Raw genomic sequence first — 18,228 nt, forward strand, 5'->3', positions numbered from 1 at the left:
TGCTCCTCCCTCCTCGCTTCCCACTTCACCAACCCCCCCACCCTGCTCTCCGGCTGCTTGCTCGCTCTCTCCCCGCATCCCCCTCCTGCCTCCCTCCAGCTGCTAGTTCCAGGTCCAGGCCATGCTACATCCCTCATCTCAGCCACTCACTCCCACGTGCGATCATTTTCTGCTGCTCGGCCCAAAGAAGCAAGGCGGGCCCACGAGGGGTGATGGGGCGACGTAGGAGCGAGTGACCAAGAGGAGGGAAGCGGCGCAGTCTGGAGCAAGCAGCTGGAAGGAGGCAGGGGGAAGCGGAGATCAAGTGACATGAGAGCAGGATGGGGGGAGGGGGGAGCAAAGAGCGGGGAATGGTCAGCCCAGGGAAAAGGGGGGGTGGAAGCAGGGTCTGGAGCAAGCGGCTAAGGTGGGGGAAGCAGCCAGTGGGGAGGAGGGAGGAGGGAGAAAGCGTTGAGGGCGGGAGTGAATGGCTGAGAGGGGGAAGCATGGAGGCCTGGAGCAAGTGGTCGAAGGGTAGAGCAGCTAGTGGGACGGCAGCAAGTAGCTGGGGGTGGGGAAAAGAGGGGAAGCAGGCGGAGGGAGCAAGTGGCTGAGGGAAGGCAGCGGCCTGCTGGGGATTGAGCAGGGTGAAGCAGTGATTGCAGCAGGGATGGTGGGAGGGAACGGGGTACTGTTTGGGGGAATGGAGCCGGGAATGGTGACAGCTTTTGAGGGGTGGTGAGATCACTGCATGCTGACATAATGCGCCATTCAACGTGGCAGGTTGGCAAATGTTCACACGCATTGATGACATCCAATCACTCTGCGTTGTCAGGAGTCATTTTTTTGAATAAACTTTTTTTTGCAAATCAAGAATGCGACTAAAAATAAATGGCCTCTCAATTGATTTAATTATTTAAAGGTAATACTACTGAAAATATATTACCCTACCCACTAGTTACCATTATGCTTATTCAGAAGTGAAAAACTAAATTAAAAAGCAATTATAGGGACAAACAACAAAGTAAATTCCTAGCAAGCTTAGTCGGTTGATGATAATGAATAGACTGGGCTGCTATTTGTATGGTTTGCATGCAAGATAGAAGTATCTTCTTTGGTCTCCTTGTCTCGAGAGACAATGGGCAAGCGCCTAGAGGTGGTCAGTGGTTTGTGGAGCAGTGCCCCGAATGGTTATAAAGGCCAATTCTAGAGTGACAGACTTTTTCCACAGGTGCTGCAGATAAAATTGGTTGTCGGGGCTGTTACACAGTTGGCTCTCTCCTTGCACATCTGTCTTTTTTCCTGCCAACTGCTAAGTCTCTTCGACTCGCCACTCTTTAGCCCCGCCATTATAGCTGTCTGCCAGCTCTGGCGATCACTGGCAACTGACTCCCACGACTTGTGATCAATGTCACAGGACTTCATGTCGCGTTTGCAGACGTTTTTAAAGCAGAGACATGGACGGCCAGTGGGTCTGATATCGGTGACGAACTCGCTGTACAATGCGTCCTTGGGGATCCTGCCATCTTCCATGCGGCTCACATGGCCAAGCCATCTCAAGCGCCGCTGGCTCACTAGGGTGTATATGCTGGGGATGTTGGCCGCCTCGAGGACTTCTGCGTTGGAGATACGGTCCTGCCACCTGATGCCAAGGATTCTCCAGTGGCAGCGAAGATGGAATGAGTTGATACGTCGCTCTTGGCTGACATATGTTGTCCAGGCCTCGCTGTCATACAGCAAGGTATTGAGGACATAGGCTTGAAACATACGGACTTTTGTGTTCCGTGTCAGTGCGCCATTTTCCCACACCCTCTTGGCCAGTCTGGACATAGCAGCGGACGCCGTTCCCATGCGCTTGTTGATTTCTGCATCGAGAAACAGGTTGCTGGTGATGGTTGAGCCTAGGTAGGTGAACTCTTGAACCACTTCCAGAGCATGGTCGCCAATATTGATGGATGGAGCATTTCTGACGTCCTGTCCCATGATGTTCGTTTTCTTGAGGCTGATGATTAAGCCAAATTTGTTGCAGGCAGCCGCATGAATCTCTGTCGATGATTCTCTGCAGACACTCTTCAGTGTGGGATCTTAATGCAGCATCGTCAGAAAAGAGGAGTTCCCTGATGAGGACTTTCCGTACTTTGGTCTTCGCTCTAAGACGGGCAAGGTTGAACAACCTGCCATCTGATCTTGTGTGGAGGAAAATTCCTTCTTCTGAAGATGTGAAAGTATGTGAGAGCAGCAGTGAGAAGAAGATGCCAAACAGTGTAGGTGCAAGAACACGGCCCTATTTCACACCACTCAGGATTGGAAAGGGGTCTGATGAGGCGCCGCTATGCTGAATTGTGCCTTTCATATTGTCATGGAATGAGGTGATGATACTTAGTAGCTTTGGTGGACATCTGATCTTTTCTAGTAGTCTGAAAAGACCACGTCTGCTGACAAGGTCAAAGGCTTTGGTGAGATCTATGAAAGCAACGTAGAGGGGCATCTGTTGTTCACGGCATTCTCCTGAGCTGGCAAAGGGAGAACAGCATGTCAATGGTGGATCTCTCTGCTCGAAAGCCGCACTGTGCCTCAGGGTAGACACACTCAGCCAGCTTCTGGAGTCTGTTTAAAACGACTCGAGCGAAGACTTCCCCCACTATGCTGAGCAGGAAGATTCCATGGTAGTTGTTGCAGTCAACGCGGTCACCCTTGTTTTTATAGAGGGTGATGATATTGGCATCGTGCATGTCCTGTAGTACTGCTCCCTCATCTTAGCACAGGCAAAGAGGTTCATGGAGTGCTGAGAGTGTAGCAGGCTTGGCACTCTTGATTATTTCAGGGGTAATGCTGTCCTTTCCAGGGGCTTTTCCACTGGCTAGAGAATCAATGGCATCACTGAGTTCCGATTTTGTTGGCTGTTTGTCCAGCTCGTCCATGACTGGCAGAGACTGGGCTGCATTGAGGGCGGTCTCAGTGACAACATTCTCCCTGGAGTACAGTTCTAGGTAGTGCTCCACCCAGCGGTCCATTTGCTTGCATTGGTCAGTGATCATTTCCCCTGATTTAGATTTGAGGGGGGGGATCTTCTTGATGGTTGGTCCAAAAGCTCTCTTAATGCCATCATACATTCCTCCGATGTTTCCGGTGTCAGAGGCCAGCTGAATACGACTGCATAGGTGTTGCCAGTAGTCATTTGCATAGCACCTGGCTGTTCTTTGTGCAGCACTTCTGGCTACTTTAAGTGCTACGGATGTTAGCTCGCTGGGGGCTTTCTTGTATTTCAACAGTGCAGTGCGCTTAGCGGCTATGACAGGTTCCAGCTCTTCAAAGTGAGATTGAAACCAGTCTGCATTCTGCTTCTCACGTTTGCCAAAGGTGGTCATTGCTGAGTCATAGATGGTGTCTCTGATGTGGGCCCACTTCATCTCTACATCCCCTGCAGGAGTGTTTTGAAGGGCTTTTTCAAGTGAATTTAGAAACTTATGTAACAGCTGTGGATAAGAAATTCTGTTAGTGTTGGTGCGTGGGAGGCCCTTCTGCTTGGAGTGATGCAGCTTCTTTGGTTTGAGTCTAACTTTGCTGCACACCAGGGAGTGGTCGGTGTCACAGTCCACACTGTGGATGCTGCGTGTGATTTGGACACTGTTTATAGAGGCTTGCCTTGTGACGATGAGGTCCAGCTGGTGCCAACGATGTGATCTTGGGTGTCTCTATGAAACCTGGTGACAGGGTTTAGTATGAAAGAACGAGTGGTGATGCAGAGGTTGTGATAGGTACACAACTCCAGCAGTCTGTCCATTCTCATTCATCCTTCCGACGCCATAGCGCCCAAGGCAGGAGGGCCATGAGTCATGGTCGGCCCCAACCCTGGCGTTAAAGTCCCCCAGCAGGAACAAATGTTCGGTATTAGGAATGCTACTAATGATATTATGGAGCTCCTCGCAGAACTGGTAGAATGGAAACAAGAGTTACTGGCGGAGAACACAGTGAAACACAGGTTCCTTTCTGTTGCAGCTAAGTAATGTTATTGCCAGTGGAGTTATCAACCAATTACTCACAAAAATTATTGCTTCTAACATGGAGTAGAAGCTGCTTATTGGGATGGAAAATTACAGATCTGACAAATAAAATAAAGACAGATTTTTACTTTACACACTATGGGATTGCAATCAAAGCTTTAGTGATACGTTTGAGGTTTTTCTGGACTTTCCTGTTAATCTGAGTCATTTAAATGTCATTGTCTTAAAAGACTGTATACTACATCTTTAGAATGTAAATTTAGAACCATTGATATTCACCTAGATTTAAACAAAAACATTGTTTTGACTGAAGTAGTATAAAAGGCTCATGCACCAACATGCCTCCTGTACCATATAGTGACAGCCACAGTTTTACACTCATGTTGCCTGATAAAGCTGCTTCTCCAAAAGGCAGTGAACGTGGAAAACCCATCGCACTGGTTACAAAGCAACACTGACAGAGGTTGTGGACACATACCCACACCTGCTCGCAACGAAGGTTACTTCAGCCATAACTACTAAGGTTATTAGCTGGAACTGAAATAGCCAGAAGGACAAAAAAAAACTTGCATTTACATTGAGCTTTCCCATCTTATGAGTTGTATTTTTTTTTAACTATTGAGGTTGTCACTCATTGTTAAACTTTTGTTGCAAAGTCCCACTTCTGTGTTGGCTGCCTTTGAAATGCTTTTACTGGCATTTTCTTCATATTTTAAATATGTGCTACATCAGATACCATGTGGGGGAAGATTCAAGATAGCCAAGCTTGACAAGGCTTAACAAAGATAAATGGTCTCCACATTATGCATAAACTGTGCTCAGTTGGTCATCAATGACAAAACAAAGTACTATTGAAAGATAAGTGTTAAAGTACAGACATCTGGATTAGATCTTCACTGAAAAAGGATCTGCTGGCTCAAAGTTGCTATCAAACATAGCACTTCTCTTCACTGGTGACATAAAACATGCCACCTTATCAAAATTAATTGGCTGATAATTAAAAGGATCCAAACATAAAAGGTCTGTATCTTTCCTTCAATATCCTCTGGTTTATAAGTAAAATAGGTAGACATTTCAGCTTTAAGTTGCGGACTGATTTTTTAAAATGCCCAGTTAAAATATAAATTTTTTTTAAAAATCTAAGTATTTCAAAATGTGCTCAGGACTATTATCACAAATATACAGTTATTCGACGCAGCAGCTGGAATTCAACACTATGGCGGCGGCCCTGCCCACCGCTGTAAAGTCAGGGACGAGCACATCTCTGCTGCGCCTGAAAGCCACGTCGTGATTTTACGTAGCCCAGGTCCTCTCGGTCGGGGCTTCCGTCCCTCTGAGGCAGGATGTCCCGCCTCTAAGAGCTGCCGGCTAATCAAAGGGCAGGCAGCTCTTTAGTCCCAGCAGTGCCACCAGGAGCAGGCGGGGGGGGGGAGGGGGGCGTGTGGGGAGAGGCGTGTAGTTTTAGCAGGGCGGCCCTCCGTGGGGCACAGGGTACCCAATCAGGAGAGCCCACCAACCCCAACCCACAAGTAGGCCACCAGGTATCGCTGGGCGGCCTCCTCAGGTGAAGTACCCATCCGCTCCTGGTAAAATACCAGCGGTGGTGGGAGAAGGCCCTTAAGTGGCAATTAATTGGCCACTTAAGGGCCTCAATTGGCTTAGGGAAGGCAGGCCATTTTCCACCTCCCCCGCTGCTGGTAAAATAACAGTGGGGACGGGTAGGCGATGGGCACAGCACCCCCGCCTGCCACACGATTTTACGCCCCACCCACCTCCCAGCCCATTCCTGGGGGTGGGGGTGTAAAATTCGGCCAGCATTTATGTTTATTTCCTTAAATCTGACAATTATTGTAAAAACTGTTCTAGGCTTTGAAACATGTTCTAAACCATTCACCCTCAAAATTATAAATTTATTGCAGGTCACCAAGTAAATGCTCCTGTTGTGCACAGAAAACCAAATCTCTAACACTACCCATCATTAATTTCTAATTAACTAAATAATAACAGCTGTAAATTGCTCACTACCACAATTGTCTTATTCCTCTGGCCTGGGCACTCAGTATACCTTTACAGATAGGCATTCTGAATTGTCATCACATATATTTTGTTCAGACTAAATGCAAAAATTATTATATAGGTTGTTTAAGTTGCAATAATAAGTAGACTTTTATGAAGTCTGTTTTGTAACATTTTCCCCCGTCGGCACAAAACAATTAAAAAAAATTAAGAGATGATCCCCAATATTGAGGATACACTCTGAACTTTCCCTACTGTGATATGGGCTGAAATGTTTTGCCCCCACCACCCCCCACCCCCCAGAAGTGGAGGCAGGGCGGGGAAGGGCACGTGAAATTGAGGGGTTGAAATTGGGAACTGGGTTGCCCTTTCCGTCGTCTACCCACCCTGCTGCACTTTTACCAGTGGTGGGGGAGGGGGCAAACAGCCCACCCACCCAAATGCCAATTAAGGCTCTTAAGTGGCCTCCTTCCGCCGCCGCTGGTATATTACCAGCAGCGGATCGCTGCTGCCACCTGGGAAGGCCGTCCAGTTAAACCTGGTGGCCCACTTGTGGGCTTGGGAGGGGGGCCCTCCTGATTGGGCACCCTGTGCTCCACGGAGGGCAACCCATCCCCCCCACCCACCAAGGGCACAAGCCATCCCCCCAGAATAACTCCCCACGCCCTCTCAAACAACCCCCCCACCGAGAACCAGCTGATTGTCGCCGGCGAGGCCCAGACACTTCTATTCCAGGGCCTCTTCTATCTTGCCGGTTCTGGCTGGGTGTAGTTCCAGCAGTGGCCACCTCTCCCAGTGGCGCTGCTGGGACTGAGGAGCTGCCGGCCCACTGATTGGCCGGCAGCACTTGGAGGCGGGATTTTCTGCCTCAGAGAGGCGGAAGGCCTGACCTCTTCCAATTAAGGGCCTGGGCCACGCAAAATTGCTGCATGGCTTCCAGGCCCAGCAGAGGTGGACTCCCCCCAACACTTCTGCCAGTGGCGGGGCCTCTGCCACAAGGTAAAATTCTAGCCCCAATGTTTTTGCAAAACTAATTCCAACATATATAAAATCACAGTCCCCATAATCCAGTGTGATCTATAAAGTAGGATTCTATTTCCAGAATAGAACAGTTAAACAGGTAATCATGCCTTCGACCAGCACAATGTATACTCAGTAAATCCACACTTTGATTTCTAAAGGCATTCAGCTCTTGAAGTGTGCATAATATTCTTCACTATACTCTCAAAACAAAAATAGTTTTTGTGAAAATATTCAATGACCTTAAGAAAAGGTCATATTAAGAAAATTAAAGCAATCACAATCATATAACCCTTGATTTAGAGACAAAAATAGTACAACACTTAAAACACTTAACATTTTGGAGAAAACAAAACTTTTATCTCAATCTCAGAATACACATTACATCATTTTTGAAACAACACCAACACAAATTAGATCGCTCAGAAGTTTTCAAATGTTTTCTGAGTGCCAAATCCCACTACTAATGTGACTAACTTGATTTTTGTTTTACATCTGGTTCATTTTATTAGAAAAAGAAAAAGAAATTAGAAAAGCAGCCCGTAATTTAATAGCAATAACAAACTCTAAAGTTTGTGTACTTTCTGGAGTGGGGGGTGGAGGGGTGGGCTCTACCATGTCAGCAATGTCTTAACACTTGGCTTTGCCTCATTCCAGAAAAATCTAGCTTGGTCAATGTGAAATATGTATGCTTCGTCATTCATTATAGCCTAAATACATTAAGCATGTAATTTGTGTCTGGCATCATTCCTTTGTTCCTCATCAATCATTTTAATTACAAACAGTGTCATAGCCTACAAGCTCCTCCATGTAATCAGTTAATAAACTATGGCTGGACGCATGTCAGAAACTGTAGCTGAGCATTTTAAGTAAGTAGTCATCAGAAACCTACTGTTTTGCACTCTTCTTAAAAAAAATGATGGCTGGGAGTGTATTTGAAGCAATCCTCATTTTGGAATTCACATTTCACAGGAAGCCTGCCTAGCCTTCACTATATTAATGTGTTCTGCAGTTTAATTACCACAATTACTTTTTATTGTTTTGGTTTGCAACTCATGGGCATGGATTTTGCAGTCAGCAGCGAAGTGAGGGCACTCGCCACCGACCTTGAAGAAAGCTGCCCACAAATATCTAGCGATCTGTGTGGCAGGAATTTCCCCTTTCCCGACAGCAATTTAAATCTGGCGCCAAACCAAGGGGATCTCTTGGCGTGGAGCAGCAGTGATGTCAGCAAGCAGGGATGCAACCTATCAAATTTGAAGTATTCACGCACAACAAGCCAAGGAAATTAAAAGTGCTTAAAATTCTTCATTTACATTTTAAATGTAAATTTTAAGATAGCGAAATAAATGCATGACTATTTTGGCTTCTATCTTCAGACTAAGATACTGACTTTCTTTTAAAAAATTGTTTTTAAAAATGTGGAATTTTTCATCATAACGGGGAAACCTGACATTCCACAAATATAAAATTAGCTTTTCAGGGCCAGTGAGGGTAGTTAGCACCAATTATGAAGTTGGTCCACCATTAACAACCCAGTTACACTTCATTCAAGGTGGTGTGAATTTTTCTCGGGTTTTTACAGCTTTAGAGTGGACATTATTAACAATTCCTAACTGCAAGGGAGATTGCAGTCTGTGGGAACCTCTACAGTGCATCTTATGTAGGCGCCTAGACTCAGTGACATCAACTTCTAGGTTCTGCGTTGTTCTGCGCATATCTGAACTCCCAAAGTTGCTGTCAGTTTCACTGGAGCAATGACGGAGAATGCTGACTGTTTTGCCATCATTACCACAGCAAAATTGATGCCATGGATTCTCAGTCTGGTATTGCCCTGCAAAACCTCCAAGAGAGCCAGTGCAGTTACAGAGCAAACAGAGGCACCACAGACATGGTATTTGCACTCAGACAATTACAAGAAAAGCATCGTGAGCAAAACAAAGGCCTTTACATCACTATTGTAGACCTCCCCAAAACATTCGACACTGTGAGCAGAATTGGACTTTGGAAAATCCTTGTAAAACTTGGATGCCCACCCAGGTTCCTGGCCATGTTGCAGCAGTTTCATGTAAATCAGTAGGACAAGTCAAGAAAAACAGCGACCTCTCGAGTCCCTTCTGAATCTCCAATAGCGTGAAGCAGGGATATGTGCTGGCCCCGATCTTATTAATCATCTTTTTCAGGAGATTCCGTAGCAGGCAATGGAAGACCTTAAGGAGGGAGTTTACATATGCGTTTGGACTGATGGAGGTCTTTTCAACCTCAGGCATCTTAAGGCTCACACAAAGACACAAGAAAAACTCATCTGTGAACTTCTTTTCACCACAGTCAGTCAGACCTGCAACGTATAACAACACATTTTTCCGAGGTGGCACAACTCTTTGGACTAAAAATCAATTTAAAGAAAACTGAAGCCCTGCACTCCAAGAAGAATATAGACCACCAAGCATCATCAGCGAGGGAACCAAGCTGAATGACGTCAAGCAATTTACCTATTTGGGGAGCATCATCTTGTTTGATGCCACCATAGACATGGAAGTGGATAACAGGCTTTCAAAAGTAAGCAGTACATTCAGCAGACTCAACAAACGAGTGTGGAGCAACCACAGCCTCAGAGCACAGACCAAACTCATTGTACAAAGCCATAGTCCTCACCACCGTTCTGTATGGCACTGGGTCATCGGTCCCATACCGTCGTCCTTACGCCTTCTAGAGAGCTTCATTCAGCGGTGCCTCCGCAGCATCCTCAAGATCCGCTGGCAGGACCACATCACAAACATTGAAGTCCTGGAAACAGCCAATATCACCAACATCAAGGCCATCCTCCTGCAAAGCCAACTGTGTTGGGTGGGTCACGTTGCCCGGATGGACGACAGCCTCTTGCCCAAGATTGTGTTGTATGGAGAGCTGACCAAGAGTAACAGGAACAGAGCGGCCCCATGCAAACATTTCAAGGACTCCCTGAAAAAGTCCCTCTCTGTGTGCCACACTGACCATCGCCAGTGGGAAGCACAGGCCATAGACCATGATGCCTGGAGATGCTACATCAGGAGGGCTACAGACAGCTTTGAGATTGACTGAAGAACCAGCAGGAAAGAGACAAGGAGGAGAATGATAAATCCATTTGCCCCCAGCAGCAACTACACCTTCACTCGTACCCGCTGTGGGGGAATCTGCCAGTCACGATAGGTCTGACTAGTCACCAGCAGGCCTGCAACCTTTGAGTACAACCTTCCTAAAATCTTCATCCGCGAAGAAATGCCAAGAATTGCCCTACAGATGTCCATCTTCTGTAATGTTCAGTGATGCACTTTTGCATGATGTAACCGCAATAAAATTATACAAAATATGAAACTCACAATTCCCAAAATTGTCATAATGATTTAGGATGTTTGTTTCAACAATCACTAAAATCACCAACATCATTGCACATCCTTACCACAAATTACAAGTGTGCACAGAACACATTAAAACAACTTGCCAATAACTCAGGCACCACAAGTAGAGATTCAAATTCTGGGCATGATTGACATTCAATCTCTGAACGAGGTTTCCTGTTTGCCGTGTGTATCTTCTGCTGCAACATACACAGCAACAGAGGAGAAGTCTGCAGCTCTCTCCATTCCACCATCCATTTGTGAAAAAGTTCAGTGGAGGGAGAAAAAAAGGTGTCCAAGCTTCATCACAACTAAATGATGCACTTGGGATTCTTTCCATAATGCTTGCATTTACATTCAACACACACAGTTCTGAAAATATGTTTAGGAATCAAACTGTCAAGCAAAGGAACAAGCTCAAGAGGAAAAATAATTCCCATTGAAATCTGTCATCACCTTTTAATGATTACAATTTAAATTCTAAAAAGTGCATCTAAAATCTTTTTCACAAGCCTCGACATTTACAGCTTTTGTTTTATCACAGTAACGAGGCCTGTCATTCTCCAAGTCCATGGCACCCACCTGTTCTCATCAAAGAATGCGATTTCTTGCTTTAGAATGTTACCAAAAAGTCTTTTACGCAGTCTGGCCACCAGCCGGTGTCCCGCGAGAACAAAAAAGTAGGCACGGATAAATGAACAAGCAGCACCACCGGCATAAATACCAAAGAGGATAAGAATCATTCTGTCAAGATCCTCTGAAAGAAAAAAACAGCAATCTTTCAAAATGAATTATTTAAAAGAGTAGGTTAGATTGACTTCAAGAACCACGTATTGCACAGTTCTTTTGCTAATGTTTCCCAAGCCATATTTTTAGTTCTCATTTACTATACAAAAAGTGGAGAGGGAGAGGAAGCATTGGGCTGGTGGAGCAGGGATAACCAATGACATGGTTGTCGTGGCAGCCATTTCAGCACCCTAAATGATAACGCTTTAATGCATAATGCTAAAATGCACATTTATCCACAATAGCAATGTCTCAAATCCAATCAAGATCGATCCTCTGCAGCATATTTTAAATTCATATCATATGGTCCCACATCTATTTTTGGTTGTCCTAGGCAATCAGATTCCTTGCCTTGTTTCGACTGAATTTTTAAATCAGCTCTAAATGCCAATATTGGCCCAAATTCTGCTGTAGAGGGGCATCTTTCGACTTTTGACTCAACCTTCAGCCTGAAAATTGTCGCAGCGCAAATTGCTAGAAGTGCAAGCTGATAAAGGTGCAGTGAGCTCAATGGGGCATCTGGGAGCAACAGTCCATCCCCTTAACTAATGGGATTTAAGAACTGAGAAAGAAAAAGGAATGACAGAGGAAAGTCAAATCAGGTATAGAGAGAGAGAGAAAAAGAGAGAGAGAAAAAGAGAGAGAGAAAAAGAGAGAGAGAAAAAGAGAGAGAGAAAAAGAGAGAGAGAAAAAGAGAGAGAGAAAAAGAGAGAGAGAAAAAGAGAGAGAGAAAAAGAGAGAGAGAAAAAGAGAGAGAGAAAAAGAGAACGAGAGAAAGAGAGAACGAGAGAAAGAGAGAATGAGAGAAAGAGAGAGAGGTAATTCATTTTTTTAAAAATCACCAAGAACAATTTACTACCCGTAGTAATAAGTCTCCACACTTTCAACTGTTCCTTTTTTGAGACAGAGATTGAGTGGCATGGCAGGAACATAAATTTCATAATTTAAAGGGTCTTTACGCCATTAAGTACCAGCCCTAACATTCTGCATCCTGTTTAATTCGTAATTAATGGGCAAGCGCAGCAATTTCTTGAAACTCACAGGAAGATAAATGTTGAGCTGCCATTTTAGCAAGGTTAATCAGCGGAGTGGCACAAAGCATCCAATTTGTGGTGATTCTCAACTCATGGGATATTGCTTCCTTGACACAAATTGCTGGACGATTTACACACTAATAATGGCATATGTATTAAACTCATCCTTACTGTACCAGCAAATGCTAGCTCCATTAAATGGCTTTCAAGACCTTGATGCATTAAACAAGAAAGAGATGCACCAGCTGAAATCAAGTCTAGAGAACTAGTAAACTAATTTGTTGCAGAGTCAAAGATACCCACAGAAGCAATGCAAATGTCACAGTAATCACAAAATCTCTCACTTTGCTTCATAGTGGAACATATTATTTGAAAGCCCCTTCCAATTTCAGAATTTAAGACATTAACAGTACAATTAAATCATCTGTGCTGATGCTTTTTTAAAAAAAAAAAATCATACTTCTGTGCAATTTAAGAGGGTCTGTAAGATATCAATAGCTTAAAAGTATAGTTTAAAACAAAAATACAGAAATCTTCAAACATTTGTTAAAACAATTTTTCCCCTTACACGTATTCTACTCATTCCAATTAATAAAAAAGTGGTTTTTTTTTTTTAAACTCGTTCTTGGGATGTGGGTGACCCTAGCAAGGCCGCGTTCATTGCCCGTTCCTAGTCGCTGAGGTGTATGGTGTTGGGCCTTCTCCTTAAACCACTGCAGTCCTTGTGGCGATAATATTCTTACACTGGTGTTGGATAGGAAATTCCAGAATATTGATCCAGCAATAATGCAGGAATGGAATATATGTTCGTGCAATTCTGCTGTGTGACTTGTGGGGAGAACATGGAAGTGAAAGTATTCACATGATTGAGCTGCTCATCTCCTTGTTGGTGATACAGTCCATTGGGTCAGGAGGTGCCACTGAAATCACTTTGTAACATTGCTGTGATGTACCCTGTAAATAGGACATACTGCAGCCATAATGTTCCAGCGGTGGAGAGGGTGGATATTGAGTTCAGTGGTGTTTCAGCAATCATGCAAAATGCTCTGCTCTGGATGATTCTGATGAAAGGTCACAGACCTGAAACATTCACTCTGCTTCTCTCTCTACAGATGCTGCCCAGACCTGCTGAGTATCTCCAGAACTTTGTTTTTATTTCTGCTCTAGATGGTGTTGACTTTCTTGAGCATTATTATGGCTGCACCCATTAAGCCGAGTGCTGAGCATTCCAAAACACTGTTACCCTGAGCCTTATAGATGGTAACAAAGGCTATGAGGGGTCAGAAGGTGAGCAGCTGTAGGGTATCCAGCCTCTGTCCTGCTCTTGTAACTATGCTATTGACATGGCTCGTCCATGTGGGCTTCTCATCAATGGTGAACCGCCAGATGTTGATGGTGGAGGACTTGGCAAAAATGGTGCCTTAGAAAGTCCGGGAGGTGACTGGCTCCAACATGAAAAGGCCTAGTCCCCTATGTGGCATCAGTGTTACCCGCCACTTGCCCCAAGCCTGGATATTGCCCAGGTCCATCTGTCAGCCGGCAATAGCTGCTCTCTTACCAGAGGAGTTGTAAATGGAGTCGAACACAGGAACTGTTAAGGAGAGGAAAATTAGGATGGTCAACATGTGGCTTCAGAGCTGGCGCAGGAGGGGATTCATATTCTTGGTGCACTGGCACAATTTGGGAAGAAACAAGGCCTATACTGAAAGGAACGGTTTCACCGGAACCAAAACAGCACCAGTGTACTCCTGTAAAGAATAAATACAGCACTGGGGAAAGGATTAAGATAACTAATTAGCAGGGTGTGGGGAAATTTAGATTTGAGATTAAAAAGGGAGAGTGGTATTAAAACTATTGGAATAGAAGCTGAAGACTTAACTGAAAGTGAGAAGATACTTAGAGGAGAAAGGGAAAGAAACAAGCTGAGATAAAAACATTGTTGTAGAAAAAAATACGGAATGTTAAAAAAACTAAATGAAAAAATCCAGGAAAAGGAATAAGTTCAATTTTAGAAAACCAGAGTCAGGATTGGGAGGTGTACAAGCGAATGAACAAAGCATTCAAAATAAAATTGGAGAGTTATAACTATTAATAAACTACAGTGATATGATACAGCTATAACAGAGATATGGGACAGGATTTTACCCTTGGCGGACGGGAGCCGTCCACCGACTGAAATGTCGGTGGGGCACCCACTTCCGCCTGGCCTGGGGATCCGACCCACATTTTGCGGGTCCCCGGCCTTTAACTGTTCTGAGGCGGGCCTTCCACCCGCTTGAGGCAGGAAGTCCTGCCTAATAGAGCTGCCTGCCAATCAGCGGGCTGGCAGCTCTCTATCCCAGCGGCGCCACTGGGAGCGATGGCGACTGCTAGGAATGCAGTCCAGCTTCGTGAGGAAGATGTCAGGGAACCCCGGAACGCAGGTAAGTTTTTGCTGCCTCATCCGGGGTGATCGGTCAGATCCCGGCGAGGTAAGGGTGGTCGATTGGGGGGGAATGGGGGTGGGGGGGGCATGTTGGACAGAACTAAGAACTTAACATCCCTGGTTATAAAAGTTTCAAGAATGATAGATAGAGAAGGAAAATGGGAATGAGGTGGCAGTGTTAGTAAATGATTCTTTCACAGCATTGTTGTCTCAAGTGAGCTCACGGACACACAATATTATCTGAAAAAGGCAGCACTCCAATTAGGTCTATGGACAGTTACCTCAGATACTTTCTTTATGTCAGCTCCAAAGACCATTCCAGTAAGTTGTCATGGGCACAAAGAAGTTCGACGATAAAAAAGTACAGACTAAAACTGAAGAGTTATAAAAATTGACTTTGTCTTTTAACAAAAAAGGACCTGTTAAAAAAGTGAACAATGTGCTCCAAAATGGCCGCCAAAAGTTAAAAGACTTCGCCTTTGTATATTCAAACTGTTTGACAAGGTCAAAGGAAAATCTTCAAAGCTAAGAGGTGTCAATTGCACCCATCCTGAATATTCCTGAATTGAATGGGTTCGCCTGAAACAAAGAAGGTGCGAAGTAGCCACGTCCTGGGCCATTGTGTGATCACCATGGGGGAAGAGGCCAAAGCCTCTCCTACGATAAGATGATGTGACAAACTTTTTACTTTAAATTGGCAGCCCTTGAAAAGAGCGAGAGAAATCCAGAAAGAAGCATCACCAAACAGCTTTTCCAGCTAAAGGGGCTGGGAGAAAACCACCAGCCAGAAGGGATGCACACTGCTGTAGAATTCTACATCTACGCTTATACAGCAGTGAATTAGAAATGATCCACTATCTTCAACTGAACCTTCTACCAAGAGAGAAACCTACAAACACCGCAGGCCCGCAACCAACAAGAACTTGACTTCCGAGAGAATTCAACAGGTTTACCGTGACCCCCGAAACCTACCCCCCACTTACCCCTTTTCCTCTCAGTCTCTTCTTGTGCACGTGCATTAAAGGCCTGCTACCCGACCCGAACCAGACGACGCTCTTGCGGGTCCGGCTTTTGGGTTCGGGTCAGGTCAGGCCGGGCACACATAGTACTAATTGGACCTGAAACATTTGTTTAGAAAGAAACAGATTCGGAATCGGAAGGTAGGTAAAGTGAACAGTCCGGTGGTCGGATCGGGCTTGGGTCAGGTTTTTTTTCCTTGACCTGAGCAAGCCTTTAATGTGTACGTACGCCCAAGTGAATGCACGAGAGGATGCGGTTGCAACAATTTTGGGTTAAGATGCATTCATTGATAAATAATTGATTTTTTCTTTAATTCTATAAGAAAACCTGTCACTGTCTGTTTATTTGACAAATAAAGCACAAAGGGGTTAAACCGAATAACAAAACATACTTGCTGCAGTCAGGTGGGAGCTGAACAGTGGAAACCGCCCAAACCCGTCACCACGTGGTCATAACAAAGTGAACCGTCCCTCCCTTGAAAACTTCTTTGAAGAGTCAACATAGTTAATGACTAAGAGAAACATACAGTGTATGTGTCATACATGGACTTTCAGAAGCCTTTGACAAGGTACCACACAGGAGTCTTTCAAGATTAACGGGTTATAGAATTAGGGGAAGAATAACAAGTGGAATTAAAAACTGGTTAGAAATGAGGAAATAGAATTAATGTTATCTAATGTAAGGAAATATAAATATCAAGACAGACATGAAAAATTCCATTACAAGAAGAGATTAAGAGGTCATTACATAGAGGTATTTAACATTATGAAGGGATGGGACAGATTAGTTAGAAAAAGACTGCTTCCAATGATTGAGAGGTCTAAAATGAGGAGACAAAAATGTAAAAGCTTCAGGAAAGAGAGTAGGAGAAACTTCTTTTTGTTTTTACACAGAAGGTTGTGAGGCTGTGTGACCAGAGCTTATGATTGAAGAACATTAAGTTTAGATGGGTGGTTGAAGGAAAAGGAATTAAAGGGATCTAAAAACAAGACAGACACATGGGATCAGGACTACTGCTCATGTGAAGGATAATAAACACGTAACTGACTTTCTCTTTAAACACAGGGTCACCTTCTTTAGTGCAACCTTTAGAAGAGAAACTGGTTTAGATTTTTAAAATGCAGGGAGCCTTTTTGCTTCTGGCAACTAAACTCTCAGATCACTTTTATGTCTAGAAGATGGACAGAGAGAGGTTCTTCTCTGTTAATTGTCCCTTTCCACTTAAGTCTATGAGATGGAGGTTCAGCACAAAATTCTGTGAATCAAAGTTACTACCCTGTGGGCAGAACCTATCCCCCGCATCTGCCTGGCTAAACTCAGGCTGCGCAAAAGGAATAGAACACCACCCTAGGCCATCAAGTGTCACAAGAACTCATCTACTCACAATAGTATGAAATGTCTCAGATTACATCTAACAACCCTACCTCTGTATAATCAATTAACACTTCAAACTACTCCTGTTGAGACCGCTACCAATGGCCAAACTGACACTTCAATTGCAAGCTCAAGTTTTTGAGAAAGGTTGATGTCTCCAAGTAAAATCCTTAATGAAAGTACTCAAAGCACACAAAGCTATTTTATAGCCAGGTTTAACCACAACACCATGAAATGGGAAATGTAATATTTTCATTATGTCAGAAACTTTATTTAGAGTTGCAGACAGCAGCCTGAAGGGAGAAAAATTGGGGCACAAAAAAATTGTATATGAGCAAATCACAAGAACAGGTGTGTACATCAATCAGGCAGAAGAAATATACATTGAGATGGGGTAAATGTGGATATTAGGTATGAGTATGACACAGGTTTGGCAAATCAAAAGGGGTCAGCCTTGGCTTGGTGATAGCACCTTTGCCTCTGAGGTTACACATAAATGCAAGTTTTCTTTTCATTATCAGATATATCACACATCAGATGTAATATAGGAAATGTGCACATACATTGTTTTTCTATTCTATACTGACAAACTGCCCACGGCATTGCTAATGGCGAGTTAAATTACACCGTGCATAATACCACATAAAATCTTACAGCATCCGAGCCATTGATTTGCAGTATTGTAATAAAATCACAATTTGACTTATTTAGAGTGCTGTAGGAGTGTTAGTGAAGCACAAGACCTGCAAATCAGTGGCCCCGAGTACTATGCAGTTCATTTTTAACTTTTTCTCCCTCAAGCAGAGAATAGAGAAAGATGTTGGGATAGATGGTCCAAGTTTTAGAGAAGTAACAGGCAGAATGTAGAAGTGTAGAAGAGTATTTCCAAGCAATAACAGGAGAAGCCTTTTCAAGACTTCCCCCACCAAAACTTGACGCTGATGCTGCAATTGGACTTCAAACACTGCTGTCCCTATCCCCTGCAGTCATGAAAGCCATTACCTGAAATTAAGGTCTGTGGCACTTTAAGCTTAGGAATGTAGCTTCTGTCATTATGACGGGGGATGACTCTGATCTCAAGGATCAAGGTTGGGTCACAGTTCAGAGTCCACTCATCATGGTGGAGAAAGAGGGGCTCGCAACATCAGGTCATAGGTCCAATTTTAGAAACTCCAGGACAGTGCCTTTATTTT

General features: G+C 44.3%; 1 protein-coding gene across 8 annotated transcripts in view; it reads right to left on the bottom strand.

Annotated features, from left to right (window-relative positions):
- LOC137382665 (uncharacterized) overlaps positions 1 to 18,228 on the bottom strand; it is a 231,890-nt gene that overhangs the window by 186,680 nt on the left and 26,982 nt on the right. For all 8 annotated transcript variants that reach the window (XM_068054903.1, XM_068054900.1, XM_068054902.1 and 5 more), the window contains one exon: positions 10,979 to 11,153. In XM_068054903.1, coding sequence (XP_067911004.1) covers positions 10,979 to 11,153 — 175 coding nt within the window. The remainder of the gene's footprint in view (positions 1 to 10,978; positions 11,154 to 18,228) is intronic.

Source organism: Heterodontus francisci, chromosome 23, assembly GCF_036365525.1.
Source record: "Heterodontus francisci isolate sHetFra1 chromosome 23, sHetFra1.hap1, whole genome shotgun sequence".
In the NCBI taxonomy this organism is placed as follows: domain Eukaryota; kingdom Metazoa; phylum Chordata; class Chondrichthyes; order Heterodontiformes; family Heterodontidae; genus Heterodontus; species Heterodontus francisci.